The sequence below is a fragment of the Pseudophryne corroboree genome, chromosome 1 (genome assembly GCF_028390025.1).
Source record: "Pseudophryne corroboree isolate aPseCor3 chromosome 1, aPseCor3.hap2, whole genome shotgun sequence".
Classification (NCBI taxonomy): Eukaryota; Metazoa; Chordata; class Amphibia; order Anura; family Myobatrachidae; genus Pseudophryne; species Pseudophryne corroboree.
The window spans coordinates 1,083,022,722-1,083,040,526 of record NC_086444.1 but is presented as its reverse complement, the minus strand read 5'-3'; the positions used below and the strand labels follow the sequence as shown (position 1 = coordinate 1,083,040,526).

Below are 17,805 nucleotides of genomic sequence, written 5' to 3'. Positions count from 1 at the left end.
CACAGTTGATAACCTTTACCTTGCTAATAAAACACAGTGAGAATATACTTATACTCTAAACCTTAATAACCAAGTACTGTAATGATGTAAAGTTTAAAAACCTTAACAATGTGTATGCGATTGAGACGCTAAGAGAGCTCTTTGCAGTAAACAGTGAAAACACAAGACCTGGTTTGGATTTAAAAACCACAGCAGCTCTAACACCGCCGTGGATGGTTTAGAGAAAAAGGGAAACACAATACAAGTTATACACTACAAACTAACCTAGAAATCTAAACAGAATAACAGAAAATAATGTGAACAATGGCGAATAATTGCAAACAAGAGCGAACAAATGAGAACATAAATGGCGAACAAAATGGCTACAGAGAATAATACATACGTGGGGATGATTCGCATGCGCGACCTGGATCCAGTCCTCAGCATTCAGGGAGAAAGCCTTCAGAGAGAGTGAGGCTGGCCAGGCAATGGTGGTCTTTTATATAGCACAACATACATTCACAATACAATGGTACCTGTATCTCATTGTTCATTGGACACAGGGATGTGTCTCTACATTATAGCAAAGGTCATAGGTGGATTTGAACAGGTGGGCTGTGTCTTTCCCCAACTGCTCTGGTGGGAGGTATCCTCAGGATTCCCGCCGCATGTGTAATTTACAGCAAATACAGGTAATGTTCATAAACTACATTTGTACATAACTATACGCAGGAGCGAGCGATCCTTTCCTAACTAGCATCGGAATGTTACCCTTAAAATACCCTACAGCTGGATACTAGACACCACCTTTCAACCTTTGTCTGACCCTTCCTATCATGTAAAGAGGAATCCCTCTGTCCAGGAACAGTTTAAACTAAACATACTCGCTGACATTGTCTAGGGCATGGGTCTTCAACCTGCGACCCTCCAGCTGCTGTGGAACTACATATCCCAGCATGCCCTGCCTCAGTTTTAGCATACCTTAATAGCAAAACTATGGCAGGGCATGCTGGGATGTGTAGTTTCACAGCAGCTGGAGGGCCACAGGATGAAGACCCATGGTCTAGGGGAATATTTACTACAAAACACACTATATGGGTTAAATATGCTACGATCGAGTCGCACGCTAGACGCTTACAAACTCTACCGTAAATGCGCATACCACGCGCGTGATCGCCAGAGCGATCTTTACGTAAATTGCGGATATGTGCACGCACGGCAGAGTGTGCGAACGCGCAGCGGGCATGTGCATGAGGGGTTAGTACGAGGCATATGCATCATGATATTTTTCGACTTTGACAGAATATAAATTAAAGTGAATGTAAATAAATTGTCGGGTAATGGTAGTCTTTTGCATCATACACTGTAAGCATCTGGCACTGATAGCAATGTATGTCCAGTGTTTCTGAAAGGCAATCCTTAAGGAACCCTAACAGTGCATGCTTTCTAGGTCTCCTTGAAGAATCACTAGTGAAATCATTTGTACCACCTGTGCATCTTTAGTCACTGTGCAATTCCTTTTAAGCAGCGGGGTACACTGGGTTCCACAGGGAATAACATCGGGGTGTAGAGTAGGATCTTGATCCGAGGCACCAACAGGCTAAAAGCTTTGACTCTTCCCAGAATGCATAGCGCTGCCTCCTCTATAACCCCGCCTCCGTTCACAGGAGCTCAGGTTTGTAGTTGGTGCCATGCAGTGCAGGCATACAACAGGCAGGGCTGCTCAGGTAGCCCTCAGAAGAGCTTTTTTAAGTGAAATTTGAAGACTTCAAGGGCTGCAACAGAGACACTGTTAGTGTCAGATGTCAGTCAGACATCTCCTGCTGCAGGTCCATCACCTCCCCCAGCGGTGCTGTATACTCCCGTGCCCTGGTTGCTGGGTACTTACAGCGGATGCTCCGGTTTTCATCAGTCAGACACACACACCACCGATCGCGTGGCCGCACTTCGGGAGGAGGTAAGAGGGTCCCCCAGACGGGACCCGCTGGAAACCGCGATCCGGCAAGGGAGATGGGCCGCGCGCGCTGGCATGGACACTGTGGCAGTACAGGGACCCCACTAGACCACCAGGACAGGGGCACAGGTCGGTTTTACTAAAAACCGTTTGTTATATGGCCCACAATACCCGATGGTGAAGTCCAGCAAGGGGATAAGGCTCTGACCTGTAGTCCCTCCCCCAGCCCCAGGGCGCCATTTAGAGTAAATGTGCCCGCCCTGGAGCTGCATCTCTCTCTCTCCCTCCCTCACTCCCTGTCAGCGTTTGGGCGTCATTTCCACAAGCTGAGCTGATCCTGGGACTGTATAGGCAAATCCTCCTCTGTAAAGCCGCCTGCATGTCAGCGCGGTGCATTTTACAGGACACTTAAGTATTCTACATGTCCGCTGACAGTGTTAGTTAAGAAACAGTGCATTTTGTCAGGGTTATATAGTACAAGTACCCTGTGATATACATCCAGTATTTACTGTGCATTGATATATCTATTGATTGTATAGCTGTACTTAGTATTACTTTGTATTGCTAGTCCAGTGCAGTTTTATTGCATGTTATAATTTCTGCATTATACATGTGACTGTGTGTGCATATAGCTGCTGCGTGACTTCCATTTCGTGTATCTCACTCAGATTGCTATCCCTATATTCTGTACCCTGAGGGGGCTAAGTGCGTCAGGGTTATTGTTTAATATAGGTGTTTCACCGGATATTCTTGTGTATTTTTCTCTGTGATTTTCAGTCACCATATACCTCCTGAATTCTCTGTCTGTGCTAATACACTGTACAGGGGGTTCTTGTTAAGGTATTAGGCTGCTGATATTGTACTGGGTTGCCCGTGAATTGTGCTTTCAGATATGTCAGCTACTAGGGGTGACGAAACTGGGGCTGATCTCACATTTCGTGGCGGTGACGCTGCAGACACATTAGAGGCAAATATAGCAGCAGTGTTCAGGTCCTGGGAGTTCCCTGCCCCCCAGTAGAACTGTAGCAACGGGGGTTCATAACGACCCACCTTGGGCTACTTTCTCCACATTAAGTACACTGGTAACTAGACTTATGCCCCCTATGGGACCTCATGTGCCGGTACAACCACTTATGGTCCTTGCTGTTAATCCGCAGAAGGTTATTAAACAAGTTTTACCTCATTCTGACCATTTAGTTGACATATGTCAGGAATCCTGGGAAAATCCAGGAAAGAAATTCACACCTCACAAGTAGATGCTGGCTCGCTATCACCTCTCTGTGGCACTAAGTAAAAATTGGGAAACCGCCGCCGCCAGTGGATTCGCAAGTGGCACGGCTGGTGGTGTCCCCAGCTCTGCCTGTCACTACCGTCACTTCTCTGAAAGAACTGACGGATAAGCGCTTGGAGGGTTATTTAAAAGCGATTTACACCCTAGTGGGTGCTGTGCATCGGCCCACTATTACAGCGACATGGGCTGCAGAGGCTATTGAAGCATGGGCTCAGGAGGTGGAAGCAGAGCTGCCTTCCAACTTTTCTGATAATGCTAAACAATGCCTTTCGTATATTGTCACAGCCTCTCATTACATTAAGGAGGCGGCTTCTGATGCCGGTATTCTGGCGGCCAAGGCTTCTACTACGTCCATTTTGGCTCGCCGGATTTTATGGTTGCGATCCTGGTCTGTGGATCTGGTTTCTAAGAAAACCCTGGAGGTGCTCCCTTTTAAGGGAGACATTCTTTTTGGAGAGGACCTCAACAAGATAGTGGCTGACTTAGCTTCTGCTAAAACAGCGTGTCTACCTAGTACTGCTTCTTCGGTGCCGAAGGCTAAGAGTACCTCCTTTCGTCCTTCAGGTAAAGCAAAAGGTCAGGCATACCCGAAACAGGTTCGCACTTCCAAAACCGCTATGTCCACACCTAAACGGGCCTGGGCTGCCCGTCAGCTTGCTTCCAAAACTGACAAGCCTGCTGATTGACGGGGCGGGCCTCCCTCTGGGGGATCCCAGGGTGGGGGGCCGACTTCTAGGGTTTACCCAGAAATGGTTGAAGACCACTTCAGATGCCTGGGTACGGGAAGTCGTCACTCACGGTTACGCCGTATCCTTCAAGAATCGTCCCCTTCATCCATTTTGCCTGACAGACGTCCCTTCGGATCAGGTGAAGGCAAAAACTCTTCATTCGGTGGTACAGTCCCTCCTGGACACAGGGGTAGTACAGGTGCCTCTGGCTCAGAGAGGCAAGGGGTACTATTCACCGCTATTCCTAGTCCCGAAACCGAATTTGTCCTCAGCCCATTCTCAACCTCAAGTCCTTGAACAAATTTGTGATAGTCTCCAAGTTTCGTATGGAAACTCTTTGCTCTATTGTTCTGGCCTTGGAGCCCGGAGACTATATGGTCTCCCTGGACATTCAGGATGCTTGCCTGCATATTCCTATTGCAATGTCGCATCTACAGTACCTGAGGTTTGCTGTAGGCAACCTCCATTATCAATTTCAGGCTTTACCTTTTGGTTTGACCACGGCCCCGCGAGCCTTCACGAAGGTCATGGCGGTAATGACTGCTGTACTCCGCCCTCAAGGGGTCAGGATCCTCCCGTATCTGGACGATTTGTTGATCCTGGCGAATTCCCCAGAAATTCTCCTATGTCATCTGGATATTACGCTACATTTTCTGCAAGCCCACAGGTGGCTCATCAACTGGAAGAAATCTTCCCTGGTCCCTGCTCAGAGCATGGTGCACCTGGGGCGTTGTTAGACATGACCAGCGGTTGTTCTTGTCTCAGGAGAAGGTCCTGAAACTTCAGGACAGGATTCAATGATTCCTATCTCGTCCGCAAGTGTCTATACATTCGGCGATGCAAGTGCTAGGTCTCATGGCGTCAGCTTTTGACATTGAATATGCTCAATGCCATCCCCGCCCTCTGCAGAAATTGGTTCTTGCCAAGTGGGACAGCCTGCCTCACCAGATCAGGTCTCATATGATCTCCTCCTTGTCTCCGGAGGTTTGTCTGTCACTCAGCTGGTGGCTGCAAGACCAACGATTGAGCAGGGGTCGTCCCTTCTGGATCTCCAACTGGATCCTTTTGACGATGGATGCCAGTCTGAGAGGTTAGGACGCGGTGTTGGAGCAACACTCCCTTCAGGGTCGGTGGACCAAGGAGGAGTCTCTCCTCCCGATAAACATTCTGGAACTGCAGGCTGTGTTCAACACACTGAACTTGGCCCAGCATTTAATACAGAACAGACCTGTTCAAGTACAGTCGGACAACGCCACCACGGTGGCGTACATAAATCATCAAGGCGGCACTTGAAGCCGCATGGCAATGAGGGAAGTATCAAGAATTCTTCAGTGGGCAGAACGCCATCTGCCAGCCGTATCGGCTGTGTTTATTCCGGGGGGACCTAAACTGGGAATCGGACCTCCTCCGTTGTCAGGATGTACACGCCGGAGAGTGGAGCCTTTATCCAGAAGTATTTCAACTCCTAGTGGACAAGTGGCGTCTTGACACAATCGCAAGGTTCTGGTCTTTGGAGCAAGGACAAGGGATCCTCAAGCAGCGTACGTGGACACTCTGGCAATTCCATGGAACTTTCGGCTGCCATACGTGTTCCCTCCGGTGTCACTTCTGCCCAGAGTAATAAGGAAGTTCAAGCAAGAAGGAGGAATTTAACTTCTGATCGCTCCAGCGTGGCCCAAACGGCATTGGTTCTCAGACCTTCAGGGTCTCTCGTTAGAACGTCCTCTTCTGCTTCCACAACGACCAGACCTCCTCGTTCGGGGCCCTTGTGTTTACCAGGATTTGGCCCGTCTGGCTTTGACGGCGTGGCTCTTGAAGCTTCCGTACTGAGGGCCAAAGGTTTTTCTGAGGCGGTCATTCAGACTGTGTTGAAGGCCTGTAAGCCGGCTTCTGCTCGGATTTACCATAGGGTCTGGAATTCTTACTTTGCTTGGTGCACATCTAGCAATCATGACGCTTACAAGTTTAGTACGGTCAAACTTTTGGCCTTTCTACAACAGGACCTGGACTTGGGCCTCCGTCTGGCCTCCATCAAGGTTCATATTTCTGCCTTGTCAGTTTGGTTTCAGAGAAAAATTGCCACTCTGCCTGATGATCATACATTCACTCCGGGTGTGTTAAGGATTCATCCTCCTTACGTCCAGCCTGTGGCTCCTTGGTATTTGTCAGTGGTTCTAGAGGCATTACAACAGTCTCCATTTGAACCTCATGAATCTGCAGACCTTAAGTGGCTTTCTCTTAAGGTTTTGTTTCTGCTGGCTATTGCCTCTGCTAGACAGGTGTCGGATTTGGGTGCCTTGTCTTGTAGATCTCTCTACCTACTTTAGGTGGTGTCTTCTTTCCACCTTAATCAGGAGATTGTGGTTCCGGCCTTAGTCTCTCCTGAATTGTCTTCTAAAGGGTGGTATTTGGATGTGGTACAGGTTCTCCATATCTATGTGAAGAGGACGGCTTCTATCAGGAAGTCTGATTCTGTCTTTGTACGGTTTGGTTTTCACAAACGTGGCTGGCCTGCTAACAAGCAGACCATGGCCAGATGGATTAGAATGGTGTTTGCACATGTTTATGTACAGGCTGGCCCTCCAGCTCCTGCTACCATCAAGGCCCATTCTACTCAGTCTGTTGGACCTTCTTGGGCGGCTAGCCATGGTGCGACCCTTGAACAATTGTGTAATTCGGCTACGTGGTCCTCTGTGAACAAGTTTATAAGGTTCTATGCCTTCGATACTTCCGCCTCCCAGGATGCTTCCTTTTGGACGCCGGGTTCTTGTGCCCGCTACAGTGAGTCCCCTCCCACGAGGAACTGCATTAGGACATCCCCCAATGTTATTCCCTGCGGAACCCAGTGTACCCCGCTGCAGAAAAGGAGATTTATGGTAGACTTACCATAGTTAAATATCTTTCTGCGAGGTACACTGGGTTCCACACTTAGCTTCTTTGGGTTTGTATGGCAGTAGGCGCTGGTCCCTTCTCCTGTCGTGAGAATGTGGTTCTATGTGACTTACATCTGCTGTCTCTTTTACCTGCTACTGCATTGGACTGGTTAACGAAACTGATCTCCAGTGTCTGGAGGCGGGGCTATAGAGGAGGTAGTGCAGTGCATCCTGGGAAGAGTCAAAGCTTTAGCCTGTTGGTGCCTCGGATCAAGATCCAACTCTACACCCCGATGTATTCCCTGTGGAACCCAGTGTACCTCGCAGAAAGAGATTGAACTATGGTAAGTCTACCATATATCTCCTTTTCTCATACGTCCTAGAGGATGCTGGGGACACCATAAGAACCATGGGGGTATAGACGGGATCCACAGGAGACATGGGCAATTTAAGACTTTGAATGGGTGTGAACTGGCTCCTCCCTCTATGCCCCTCCTCCAGACTCCAGTTTAGAATCTGTGCCCAGGCAGACTGGATTCACACTGAGGAGCTCTACTGAGTTTCTCGGAAAATACTTTTTTAGGTTTTTTATGTTCTGGGAGCTCTGCTGGCAACAGTCTCCCTGCATCGTGGGACTTAGGGGAGAGAAGTCAGACCTACTTCTAGTGAGTTTAAAGTCTCTGCTTCTTGGCTACAGGACACCTTTTAGCTCCTGAGGGTTTGGAACACTAGGTACGCCTAGGGGTTCATTCCCAGAGCCCGCCGTCACCCCCCTTGCAGAGCCACAAGTCAGAAGACAGGTGAGTAGAAGAAGATAGAAGACTTAAGTGATGGCTTCTGAGGTACCGCACAGCGATCACGCTGCGCGCCATGTTCCCACACACAGCGGCACTACAGGATGCAGGGTGCGGGAGGGGCGCCCTGGGCAGAATTAAAAACCTCTTTTGAGACTGGCAAAGTGAAATTAGAGTGCCTAGGCACTAAATTTTTACCCCCGCCAGTATAATTAGTTGAAAAATAGCGGGCTGAAGCGCGCCATGAAGTGGGCGGGGCTTAGCCCTCACAGCTCTCATCAGCGCCATTTTCTCTTCACAGACCTGCAAAGCCGCTGGTCCTTCCTTATCACTGCTGTACAAGTAACAGGGTGCAAAACGAGGTGGGGCACAGTAAATTTGGTGCTAAAATAAGTTATTATACAAGCGCTGCAGGGTCTGAGGCATTGTATTAAGGTTTCAGAACCAGGATAAGTGCTGGGTTGTGAGCTGGCAAACTCCCTCTGTGTTTCTCTGACAGGCTTTACTGTGGGTCTGTCCCCTATTGGCCCAGTGTGTCTGTGGGTGTCTGTACACGTGTGTCGGCATGTCTGAGGCGGAGTGCGCTTCCCAGGAGGAGACTGTGTTAGGGGCAGAAACGGCTGTGGGAGTGACCCTGTCGGCACCGCCGACTCCTGATTGGGTAAATTTGTTGAATGCTTTGAATGCTAATGTGGCTCTTATTAATAAGAGATTAGATAAATCTGAGTCTTGGAGGATGTGTTGTCACAGGTCCAGACCCCCTCGGGGTCACAAACGTTCGTTTTGCTCAGTTGGCAGACAGATACCGACTCCAGTGTCGACTATAGTGATACCAGATTAGACCCAAAATTGGCAAAGCGCATTCAGTACATGATTGTGGCAATAAAAGACGTGTTGCCTATCACCGAGGACCCTGCTGTTCCTGATACTAGGGTCTGTATGTATAAGGGAAAGAAACCTGAGGTAACGTTTACTCCCTCTCATGAACTGAATACCCTTTTTGAAAAAATGTGGGAAAATCCTGACAAAAAGTGTCTGATTCCCAAAAGGATTCAAATGGCGTATCCGTGCCCCTCTGGGGATAGAGACAAGTGGGAGTCACCTCCCATTGTGGACAAGGCGCTATCACGGTTGTCTTTTGGCTTTACCGTCTCCTGACACGGCAGCCCTTAAGGATCCTGCGGATCGTAGACCGGAAAATACGTTAAAATCCATTCACGTCACCACAGGTACACTACTCAGACCAACTATTGCATCTGCGTGGGTGATTAGTGCTATCGAAAAGTGGGCAGATAACGTGTCATCTGATATAGATACCCTAGATAGGGATAACATCCTTTTAACGCTGGGTTATATCAGGGACACTGCAGCCTGCCTAAAGGAAGCGGTGAGAGATATTGGCCTTTTGGGATCAAGGGCCAATGCCATGGCAATCTCAGCTAGAAGAGCATTATGGATTCATCAATGGAATGCTGATGCTGACTCTAAGAAAGCTATGGAGTCTCTACCGTATAAAGGTAGTGTATTGTTTGGTGAAGGTCTCGCTGATTTGGTATCTACGGCTACCGCGGGTAAGTCGTCATTTTTGCCTTATGATCCGTCTTGAGGAAGTCTCCGGTTGCCAAGGAGACGAAACGCGTTGACGCCCACTTTCTAAAGTCCAGCTGTTCGGCAATACCCGCTGATTGACCCTGCTAACGGCTTCTCACAGCCACAATCTACTACGGTCTGGATAAACGCCGGGCGCTTCAGCCGGCGGCTTTCAGCAGGAGCACTGACATCGATCTCCGTGCTGTGCTGCAGACGTCCGGTACTCCGCTCACCCGCACTGAGTGACTGCTGCTGGCCTCCGCAGTGAGGTCTAACACCCGTGACGAGGAAGTGAGTTCTTTGGAGTCCTATACACAGGTTATCAAGAATCTCTATTTATCCGGAGCACAGCTGTGATAATTACACGGCATTTTCCAAACCAGCTTTAATTAGCTTAAGCAATTTTATACCCGCATATGTGCACAGATATCTAAACGGACCCTGTTCATTTAAATTCTCAGGAACCAGCACATGGGTAATTATACATCATTATATATAAAAGTTCATCATTAACAAGGCTGTGATTATTCCTTGCGGGACATTTTATTAAACACTGGGACGCCAGTGTATTTCATTTTTATATGGCATTATAACAAAGAATTCTTACCATATTGTATGCTATATTAATTGTGATTATTACTAATTAATTGTTGCTAAGTATATGCTGCTTGTTTTGTTCGAAATGTGTCATTTTTAACGATTATTGGATAAACAATTTATTGATACGTATCTTTTTAGTTCTACTGAGTCAATTATTCTATATGACAGACTGCACACTACAGTTTAACTTGATACAGTGTACATATAGCGCGGAGTATATACTTTTTCTTATGTTCCTCCACAGCAAAAGAAAGCTCACCATTTTCAGATGCAGTCCTTTTGGCCAAATAAATACAAAAAAGGCAGAGGTTATTCCTTCCTTGCTAATAGAGGAAAAGGTAAAAGATCTCTGGCCGTGGCAGGTTTCCAGGAGCAGAAGTCCTCCCCGGCTTCTGCCAAATCCACTGCATGATGCTGGGGTTCCTCTGCGGGAGTCCGCACCGGTGGGGGCACGTCTCAAGCTCTTCAGTCAATTCTGGGCTCGTTCGGCCCTAGACCCATGGATTTTAGAAATGGTGTCCCAGCGGTACAAACTGGAGTTTCAAGACGTTCCCCCTCGACGTTTTTTCAAATCAGCCGTACCAGCTTCTCTTCTTCTGAACAGGGAGGTAGTATGCGATGCAATACAAAAGTTGTGTCTGAATCAAGTCATTGTCAGGGTTCCCCCGTCACAACAGGGAGAAGGCTTTTATTCAAGCCTGTTTGTGGTCCCGAAGCCGGATGGCTCGGTCAGACCAATTCTGAACCTAAAGTCTCTTAATCTTTACCTAAGAAAATTCAAATTCAAGATGGAATCTCTCCGAGCAGTGATCTCCAGTCTGGAGGAAGGGGATTTCATGGTGTCGGTCGACATAAAGGATGCCTACTTACAGGTCCCCATGTATCCTCCGCATCAGGCTTACCTGAGGTTTGCTACTCAGGATTGTCATTACCAATTTCAGATGTTGCCGTTTGGTCTGTCCACGGCTCTGAGGATTTTCAAAACCTCTGTCCTAGAGGGACGCAGGTTCGGGATCCAGGACTGGATCCTAGTAATCACGCATGCGAGTCTCCGAGGCTGGGGAGCAGTCACACAGGGGGAAACCTTCCAGGGAAAATGGTCAAGCCAGGAAGTTTGTCTACACATAAACGTTCTTGAGTTAAGGCCATTTACAACGGCCTTCTTCAAGCTGAACGTCTTCTTCGCAACCTGCCCGTCCTAATACAATCGGACAATATAACAGCAGTAGCGCACATAAACTGCCAGGGCGGAACAAAGAGCAGAGCGGCAATGGCAGAGGCCACAATGGTGCTCCGCTGGGCGGAAAGACATCTTCATTCCAAGAGTGGACAACTGGGAAGCAGACTTCCTCAGCAGACACGACCTCCATCCAGGAGAGTGGGGTCTTCATCAAGAGGTCTTCACAGAAGTGACAAGTCTTTGGGGAATTCCTCAAATAGACATGATGGCGTCTCGCCTCAACAAGAAACTTCAGAGATATTGTTCCCGGTCGGCAATAGCGGTGGACGTGCTGGTAACACCATGGGTGTTTCAGTTGGTGTACGTGTTCCCTCCGCTTCCCCTCATTCCAAAGGTGCTAAAGATTATAAGGAGAACAAAGGTTCAGGCGATCCTCATTGCTCCGGACTGGCTAAGGAGGGCTTGGTATCCAGATCTTCAGGAATTACTCATAAGAGATCCCTGGCCTCTTCCTCTATGAGAGGATCTGTTACAGCAAGAGCCGTGCGTGTATCACGACTTACCGCGGCTACGTTTGGCGGTTGAACGCCGGATCCTAGCCCGAATGGGTATTCCCAGTGAAGTTATTCCCTCACTTCTTCAGGCTATAAAAGGAGTAACGTCTAAACATTATCACCGTATTTGGAGAAAATATGTGTCAGAGAAAATGTGTCTTGGTGTGAATCCAAGAAGGCTCCTACGGAAAAATTTCAGCTAGGGCGTTTTCTCCATTTCCTGCAAGCAGGTGTGGATGCGGGCCTAAAGTTAGGCTCCATTAAAGTACAAATTTCGGCCTTATCTGTTTTCTTTCAAAAACAATTGGCCTCCCTTCCAGAAGTTCAGACTTTCGTGAAAGGAGTTTTGCACATCCAACCTCCATTTGTGCCCCCAGTGGCACCATGGGATCTTAACGTGGTGTTGCATTTCCTTCAATCACATTGGTTTGAACCTTTACAGAAGGTTGAGTTGAAATTTCTCACTTGGAAAGTGGTCATGCTATTGGCCTCAGCATCCGCAAGGCGGGTGTCTGAGTTGGCGGCTTTGTCTCACAAGAGTCCTTATTTAATCTTCCATGAAGAGTTGAGGACTCGTCAACAATTTCTGCCAAAGGTGGTTTCATCGTTCCACATAAACCAGCCTATTGTGGTACCAGTGGTTACTGACGCCTTCGCGGAGTCGAAATCTCTCGATGTTGTCAGGGCCTTGAAGATTTATGTCACCAGAACGGCTCAACTTAGGAAAACGGATGCTCTGTTTATCCTGTATGCTGCCAACAAGATTGGAACGCCTGCTTTCAAGCAGACTATTGCACGTTGGATCTGTAATACGATTCAGCATGCTCATTCTACGGCTAGATTGCGGTTACCGAAATCAGTGAAGGCCCACTCTACCAGAAAAGTGGGCTCATCCTGGGCGGCTGCCCGCGGGGTCTCGGCATTACAACTCTGCCGAGCAGCTACTTGGTCGGGTTCAAACACTTTTGCAAAATTTTACAAGTTTGATACCCTGGCTGATGAGGACCTCATGTTTGGTCAATCGGTGCTGCAGAGTCATCCGCACTCTCCTGCCCGTTCTAGAGCTTTGGTATAAACCCCATGGTTCTTATGGTGTCCCCAGCATCCTCTAGGACGTATGAGAAAATAGGATTTTAATACCTACCGGTAAATCCTTTTCTCTTAGTCCGTAGAGGATGCTGGGCGCCCGTCCCAGTGCGGACTCTATCTGCAGTTATTAGTTATGTTTACACACGGGTTGTGTTATGTCATAGTCAGCCTGTTGCTGACGTTGTTCATGCCGTTGACTGGAGTTCTGTCAAATACCATGTTGTACGGCGTGTTGAGGTGTGAGATGGTATGTATCTCACCTTAGTTTAACAATAATTCCTTTCCTCGAAATGTCCGTCTCCCTGGGCACAGTTCCTATAACTGGAGTCTGGAGGAGGGGCATAGAGGAAGGAGCCAGTTCGCACCCATTCAAAATCTTAAAGTGCCCATGTCTCCTGCGGATCCTGTCTATACCCCCATGGTTCTTATGGTGTCCCCAGCATCCTCTACGGACTAAGAGAAAAGGATTTACCGGTAGGTATTAAAATCCTATTTTTAGTCTGCTATGAAATATTGAGGTATGATCTTGTTGTCTTTGTCTTATACATTTCTGTTTTCTTTTTAAGTAGAGGTAGTGATGGACTGCCTCTTGGAGCTTTCAACAGACACTAAAGGGGAGACCCAACTGGAGTCAACTGGATTTCACAAGATAGCATCATTTCTGGATGACTTCCAGGCTAATTCAGAGAGTTCAGAAAATGTGGACCCTGCTTCTGACCAGATAGAAGAACCCCAAGATGACCTATTTATGGATGGGACTCTGTGCAATGATTTGGATACTCTGTTAGATGAGACACTTGATAGGTATGGTTTAAGCAGTGCAGAAAACATTTTTAACACAGAACTGTGTGAGCATTCAGTACCCACAGTGTCTACTGACATGATGATGCCAGAGCGGTTTCAGAATACACCATTCCAAACAGATGAAATGGAAGTTACTGTTCACTCCCAGACAGACCTGGAAAGAGAAGACTATCAAGATGATCTGTATTTGGATGCCTCACCTCCTGAGTGTAACGGGGATACTGTTCCTACTTCACCATCAGATGCTCCTAAAGCCACTGAGAAGAGCAAACCAGAGGTGGACTTTAGCAAAACACCACAAATGATTTTCAAATTTGAGGGCAGTAAAAAGCCAGTCAACAAGCAGAGTACTGGCTTATTGTTTACACCACCGCTTTCAAGTGTTTCCTCACAGTCCCACACTAAGTGGAATCCTATGGCATCCTCCTTTTATCCAACATCCAACCCACAGAGCTTGTTCTTTACACCAGTAGCTGCTATTCCTGTGCCGTGGATGGCAGGTGCAAGAGTACCTTTTAGAGGAATTAGCTATAGTCCTCAAGTGCCGCCTTTGTATAACTGGAATTTTAACCACATTCTTCAAACCAGTTGTAGTGCTCAGAATGTGAAACCCGTAAGTCAGTATGAACCTGGGCCACCGATTGGTCCTCAAATCTCTAAAAAAGCTACCAAAATTGTAGGAAATGTTCTAATTTTGCTGAGGGGTGCCCCGGGGTCTGGAAAGTCTACATTAGCAAGGTAAGGATTTTATTTTCTCTCATTTAATAAAAATAAGAGCTTCCTCAAGTAATGTCATTTTCTTCATAAAACTTCTTAAAACTCTTTTACATTTGTTGCATTGGGTGATATAGGATTGGGCATCAAAGTATTGACTGCAAGTTAAAATGTGTTGTGCCCCCCACTTAGCCTTGGTTGGTTCTCCTGTCGTTGGCTTTGGCCTATGGGGTTTATCAGGTTGCGTCGCCATGCGATACGACTGCAATTACCCTGTTGGCAATGCCAATGTGCAGATCCCGTCCTGCGCGTGCGTGACCGCCAAATGTAATCTGTTGTCTGAGAGGGAGAGGTGTTCACGGGGTGGGCGGGAGACGACAATGGACTGTTGCTGGGGCGGCCCAGGGAAGAGAGGGGCGGGTCAGCTGCGTTTTCTGAGTGACTGCATGCTGTCACATGCAGCTGCTCCGATGGGAAACATGGCGGCTGACCGCCTGCATACGCAGCCTAGCTGCAGCTGCAGGGGATCATCCACAATTGCTTTGACCATAATGTAAATTGCGACCACAGCTGGTGGCTGCCAGTTAGCATACTGGGCAACCTTGCCCTTAGATGGGTGATTCCCAGCATTCTACAGAAGGGATCGCAGATTCTGGTTCCTAAATAACCCCCAATATCTTTGTTTGCTGATAGGGTCATTCTACTTGATCATCATTATCTCCTTTTTTGGGGCTGCCTGGATACCTAGGGGAAAACGTACAAAAGGTCCATTTTTAACTATTTCAAAATTACCTAAATCGAGCAACATCAATATTGTGTTTATGGGGATAAATCGCGCACATATTAAAATCGTTTTTAGCGTTATTTATTTTCTGGTTTTTATTTATTTATTTTTTTAAGCTGAAGTAAATGTGCAATTTAGCCTCTGAACCGCATCGATGTTGATTGATTTAGATTGTATTGAAATTGATTAGAATCAATAGAAATTTCCCTTTACTAAATTTCACCCCTAGTGTCTGGCCTGCAGAAGCAAGAGCCTTCCTTAGTGTTAAACCTCCTGGATGTAGGTCCGATATCTCCACATGTCCCTAGTGAAATACAAAAAGGGAACAATTTAAAGCAAAGTACAAAAATCCTGTTTTGTAACTTGTAGAGATCTGATTTTAATAATTTTACAGATGTATCCTCACACACTATTGCCGCAGTCACGCCAAGCACCCCTTCTCAGGGCGCCAGGACCCAGATGACTTTGCTTGCTACGAGCGTCTTTTTTGATTGATTATAACAATGCAATGCAAACAAAACCCCTTCACGAGATTGCACTTTGCATAATTTGATATGTCACTTGTACAAAGTGCAAAGTGCTATGATGCTGCGACCGTGGCTTTTTCTCTACCATCCATAAGAAATATTGGGGAGACTTAGTACGATGGGGTATAGATGAGGTCCAAAGGAGCCGTTGCACTTTTACATTTCTTCACTGGGTGTTCTGGCTCCTCCCCTCTATGCCCCCTCCCACAGGCAGTTTAGAAAAAAAGTGCCCTTAGGAGAGGATGCACATCTCTGCAGCTCCAGAGAGTTTCTTCAATTTATTTTAAACTTTTATTATTTTCTGTATGTTCTTTGGGCAACAGCATACCTGCACAATGGGAGTTGGGGGGGAAAAGAGGCGGTCACCGCCCTTGCGAGGTGTCAGAGCCGCTTCCCCCAATGCAGGACCACCGTCCTGAGAGGTTGTTTGTTCAGCGGGGCACTGCGCCTTAGCTGTCGCAATCGCAGCATGCAGCACACTTCTAACAGTTGCATGAAGGTGACGACTGGTGAGTACAAGCCGGGGACTCCGCTAGGGGAGTCTCCCGGTTCATGGTGCGGCTAAACGCTGGAGCGGCACACGGGACCCTCTAGAGCCCCCTCACCCGTTTTATACTGGCTAGTGGTGGCTTAAACTAGCACTTTTGTGATGTTTTTAAACAAACTAGGAGACATCGCCAGTATAAAAATCTCTGTAGCTCCGGCGCCATTGGGGGGGAGGGGCGGAGCTACCTCAGCGTGAGACCAGAGGCATTTTGGCACCTTCCTCTGCTTAATGCAGCAGCAGCAAGTGCACACAGCTCCTCCAGACTCACAAGACACGCTGGAAAACTGGTACAGGGTGTAGCAAAGGGGGAGAGCCACTATTGTACACAATCTGTGTCCTATACAGGACAGAAATCATAAGTGTTTCAGTGTGATATAGTAAGCTGACAGCCTCACTGGGGCTGTATAGCTGGGGTGTGCTGGTCTTCTCTCTGTGTGCCTCCTCTCACATACAGTAAGGTCAGGCTTGCTAAGTATTACTGTCTGTGTATATGTCATTGTGATTACTGTAAACATGGGTAAACACAAACTGTGCAGTGTGTGCCAGAATCTCTCCCTTATCTGATTCTGTTTCATGTGAACAATGCAGCCAATCTTCACAGCTCAGTGAAGGGGCTGGGGGAGAGGGACCAGAGCCATCCTGGTTAGGGGCTCTTAAGACTATGATGTCTGCTATGTCATCACAACTCACTGTTAATGTTCAGAAAACTCAGCTACTACAACAGGCTGTTGTAGACTTAGCTGCTAGGGCAGCCCCCTCTCTCTAACTCAGGACCACAAAAACGTGGTTTACCTGCTCTACTCGCTGATTCAGATGAGGAAATACAGGAGGATGGGGATGACTTGGATCACGTTACTGGGGATTCCGCTTCTGCTCAGGGTATTGATCCCCTCATTCTGGCTATATGGGACGTGTTAAAGCTCCCTCTAGAGGACGCTGCATCACAGCAGTTTTTCTCTAACGTCCTAGTGGATGCTGGGGACTCCGTAAGGACCATGGGGAATAGACTGGCTCCGCAGGAGACAGGGCACTCTAAGAAAGAATTGGGTCTACTGGTGTGCACTGGCTCCTCCCTCTATGTCCCTCCTCCAGACCTCAGTTAGAATCTGTGCCCGGACAGAGCTGGGTGCACTTTAGTGAGCTCTCCTGAGCTTACTAATAAAGTATTTTGTTAGGTTTTTTATTTTCAGAAAGATCTGCTGGCAACAGACTCTCTGCTACGTGGGACTGAGGGGAGAGAAGCAAACCTACTAACTGCGGATAGGTCGTGCTTCTTAGGCTACTGGACACCATTAGCTCCAGAGGGATCGAACACAGGAACGTCCCCCTCACAGAGCCAGAAGCAAGAAGCCGGCGAGAGAAGTAAGAAGACGTCAAAAGCGGCGGCAGAAGACTCCAGTCTTCATATGAGGTAGCGCACAGCACTGCAGCTGTGCGCCATTGCTCCCACATTAACCCGTACACTCCGGTCACTGTAGGGTGCAGGGCGCAGGGGGGGGCGCCCTGGGCAGCGATTAAGTACCTCTGGCATAAAAAGAGTTGGGCACTGTATATATGCATGAGCCCCCGCCATTACTTTGCACAAAATCGTGGGACAGAAGCCCGCCGTTGAGGGAGCGGGGCTTCTTCCTCAGCACTCACCAGCGCCATTTTCTCTCCACAGCTCCGCTGAGAGGAAGCTCCCCAGGCTCTCCCCTGCAGAATCACGATAGAAAGAGGGTAAAAAGAGAGGGGGAGGCACATAAATTTAGCGCAAAATCACTAATACTGCAGCTACTGGGTAAACACTAAGTTACT

General features: G+C 47.8%; 1 protein-coding gene across 8 annotated transcripts in view; it reads left to right on the top strand.

The window, feature by feature from the left end:
* The window catches only part of N4BP2 (NEDD4 binding protein 2), a 272,998-nt gene that overhangs the window by 39,017 nt on the left and 216,176 nt on the right, over positions 1-17,805 (top strand). For 7 of the 8 annotated variants that reach the window (XM_063921079.1, XM_063921086.1, XM_063921072.1 and 4 more), the window contains exon 3: positions 13,199-14,174. In XM_063921079.1, the coding sequence (XP_063777149.1) occupies positions 13,199-14,174 (976 nt within the window). The remainder of the gene's footprint in view (positions 1-13,198; positions 14,175-17,805) is intronic. The other variant, XM_063921064.1, reaches the window with a different exon arrangement.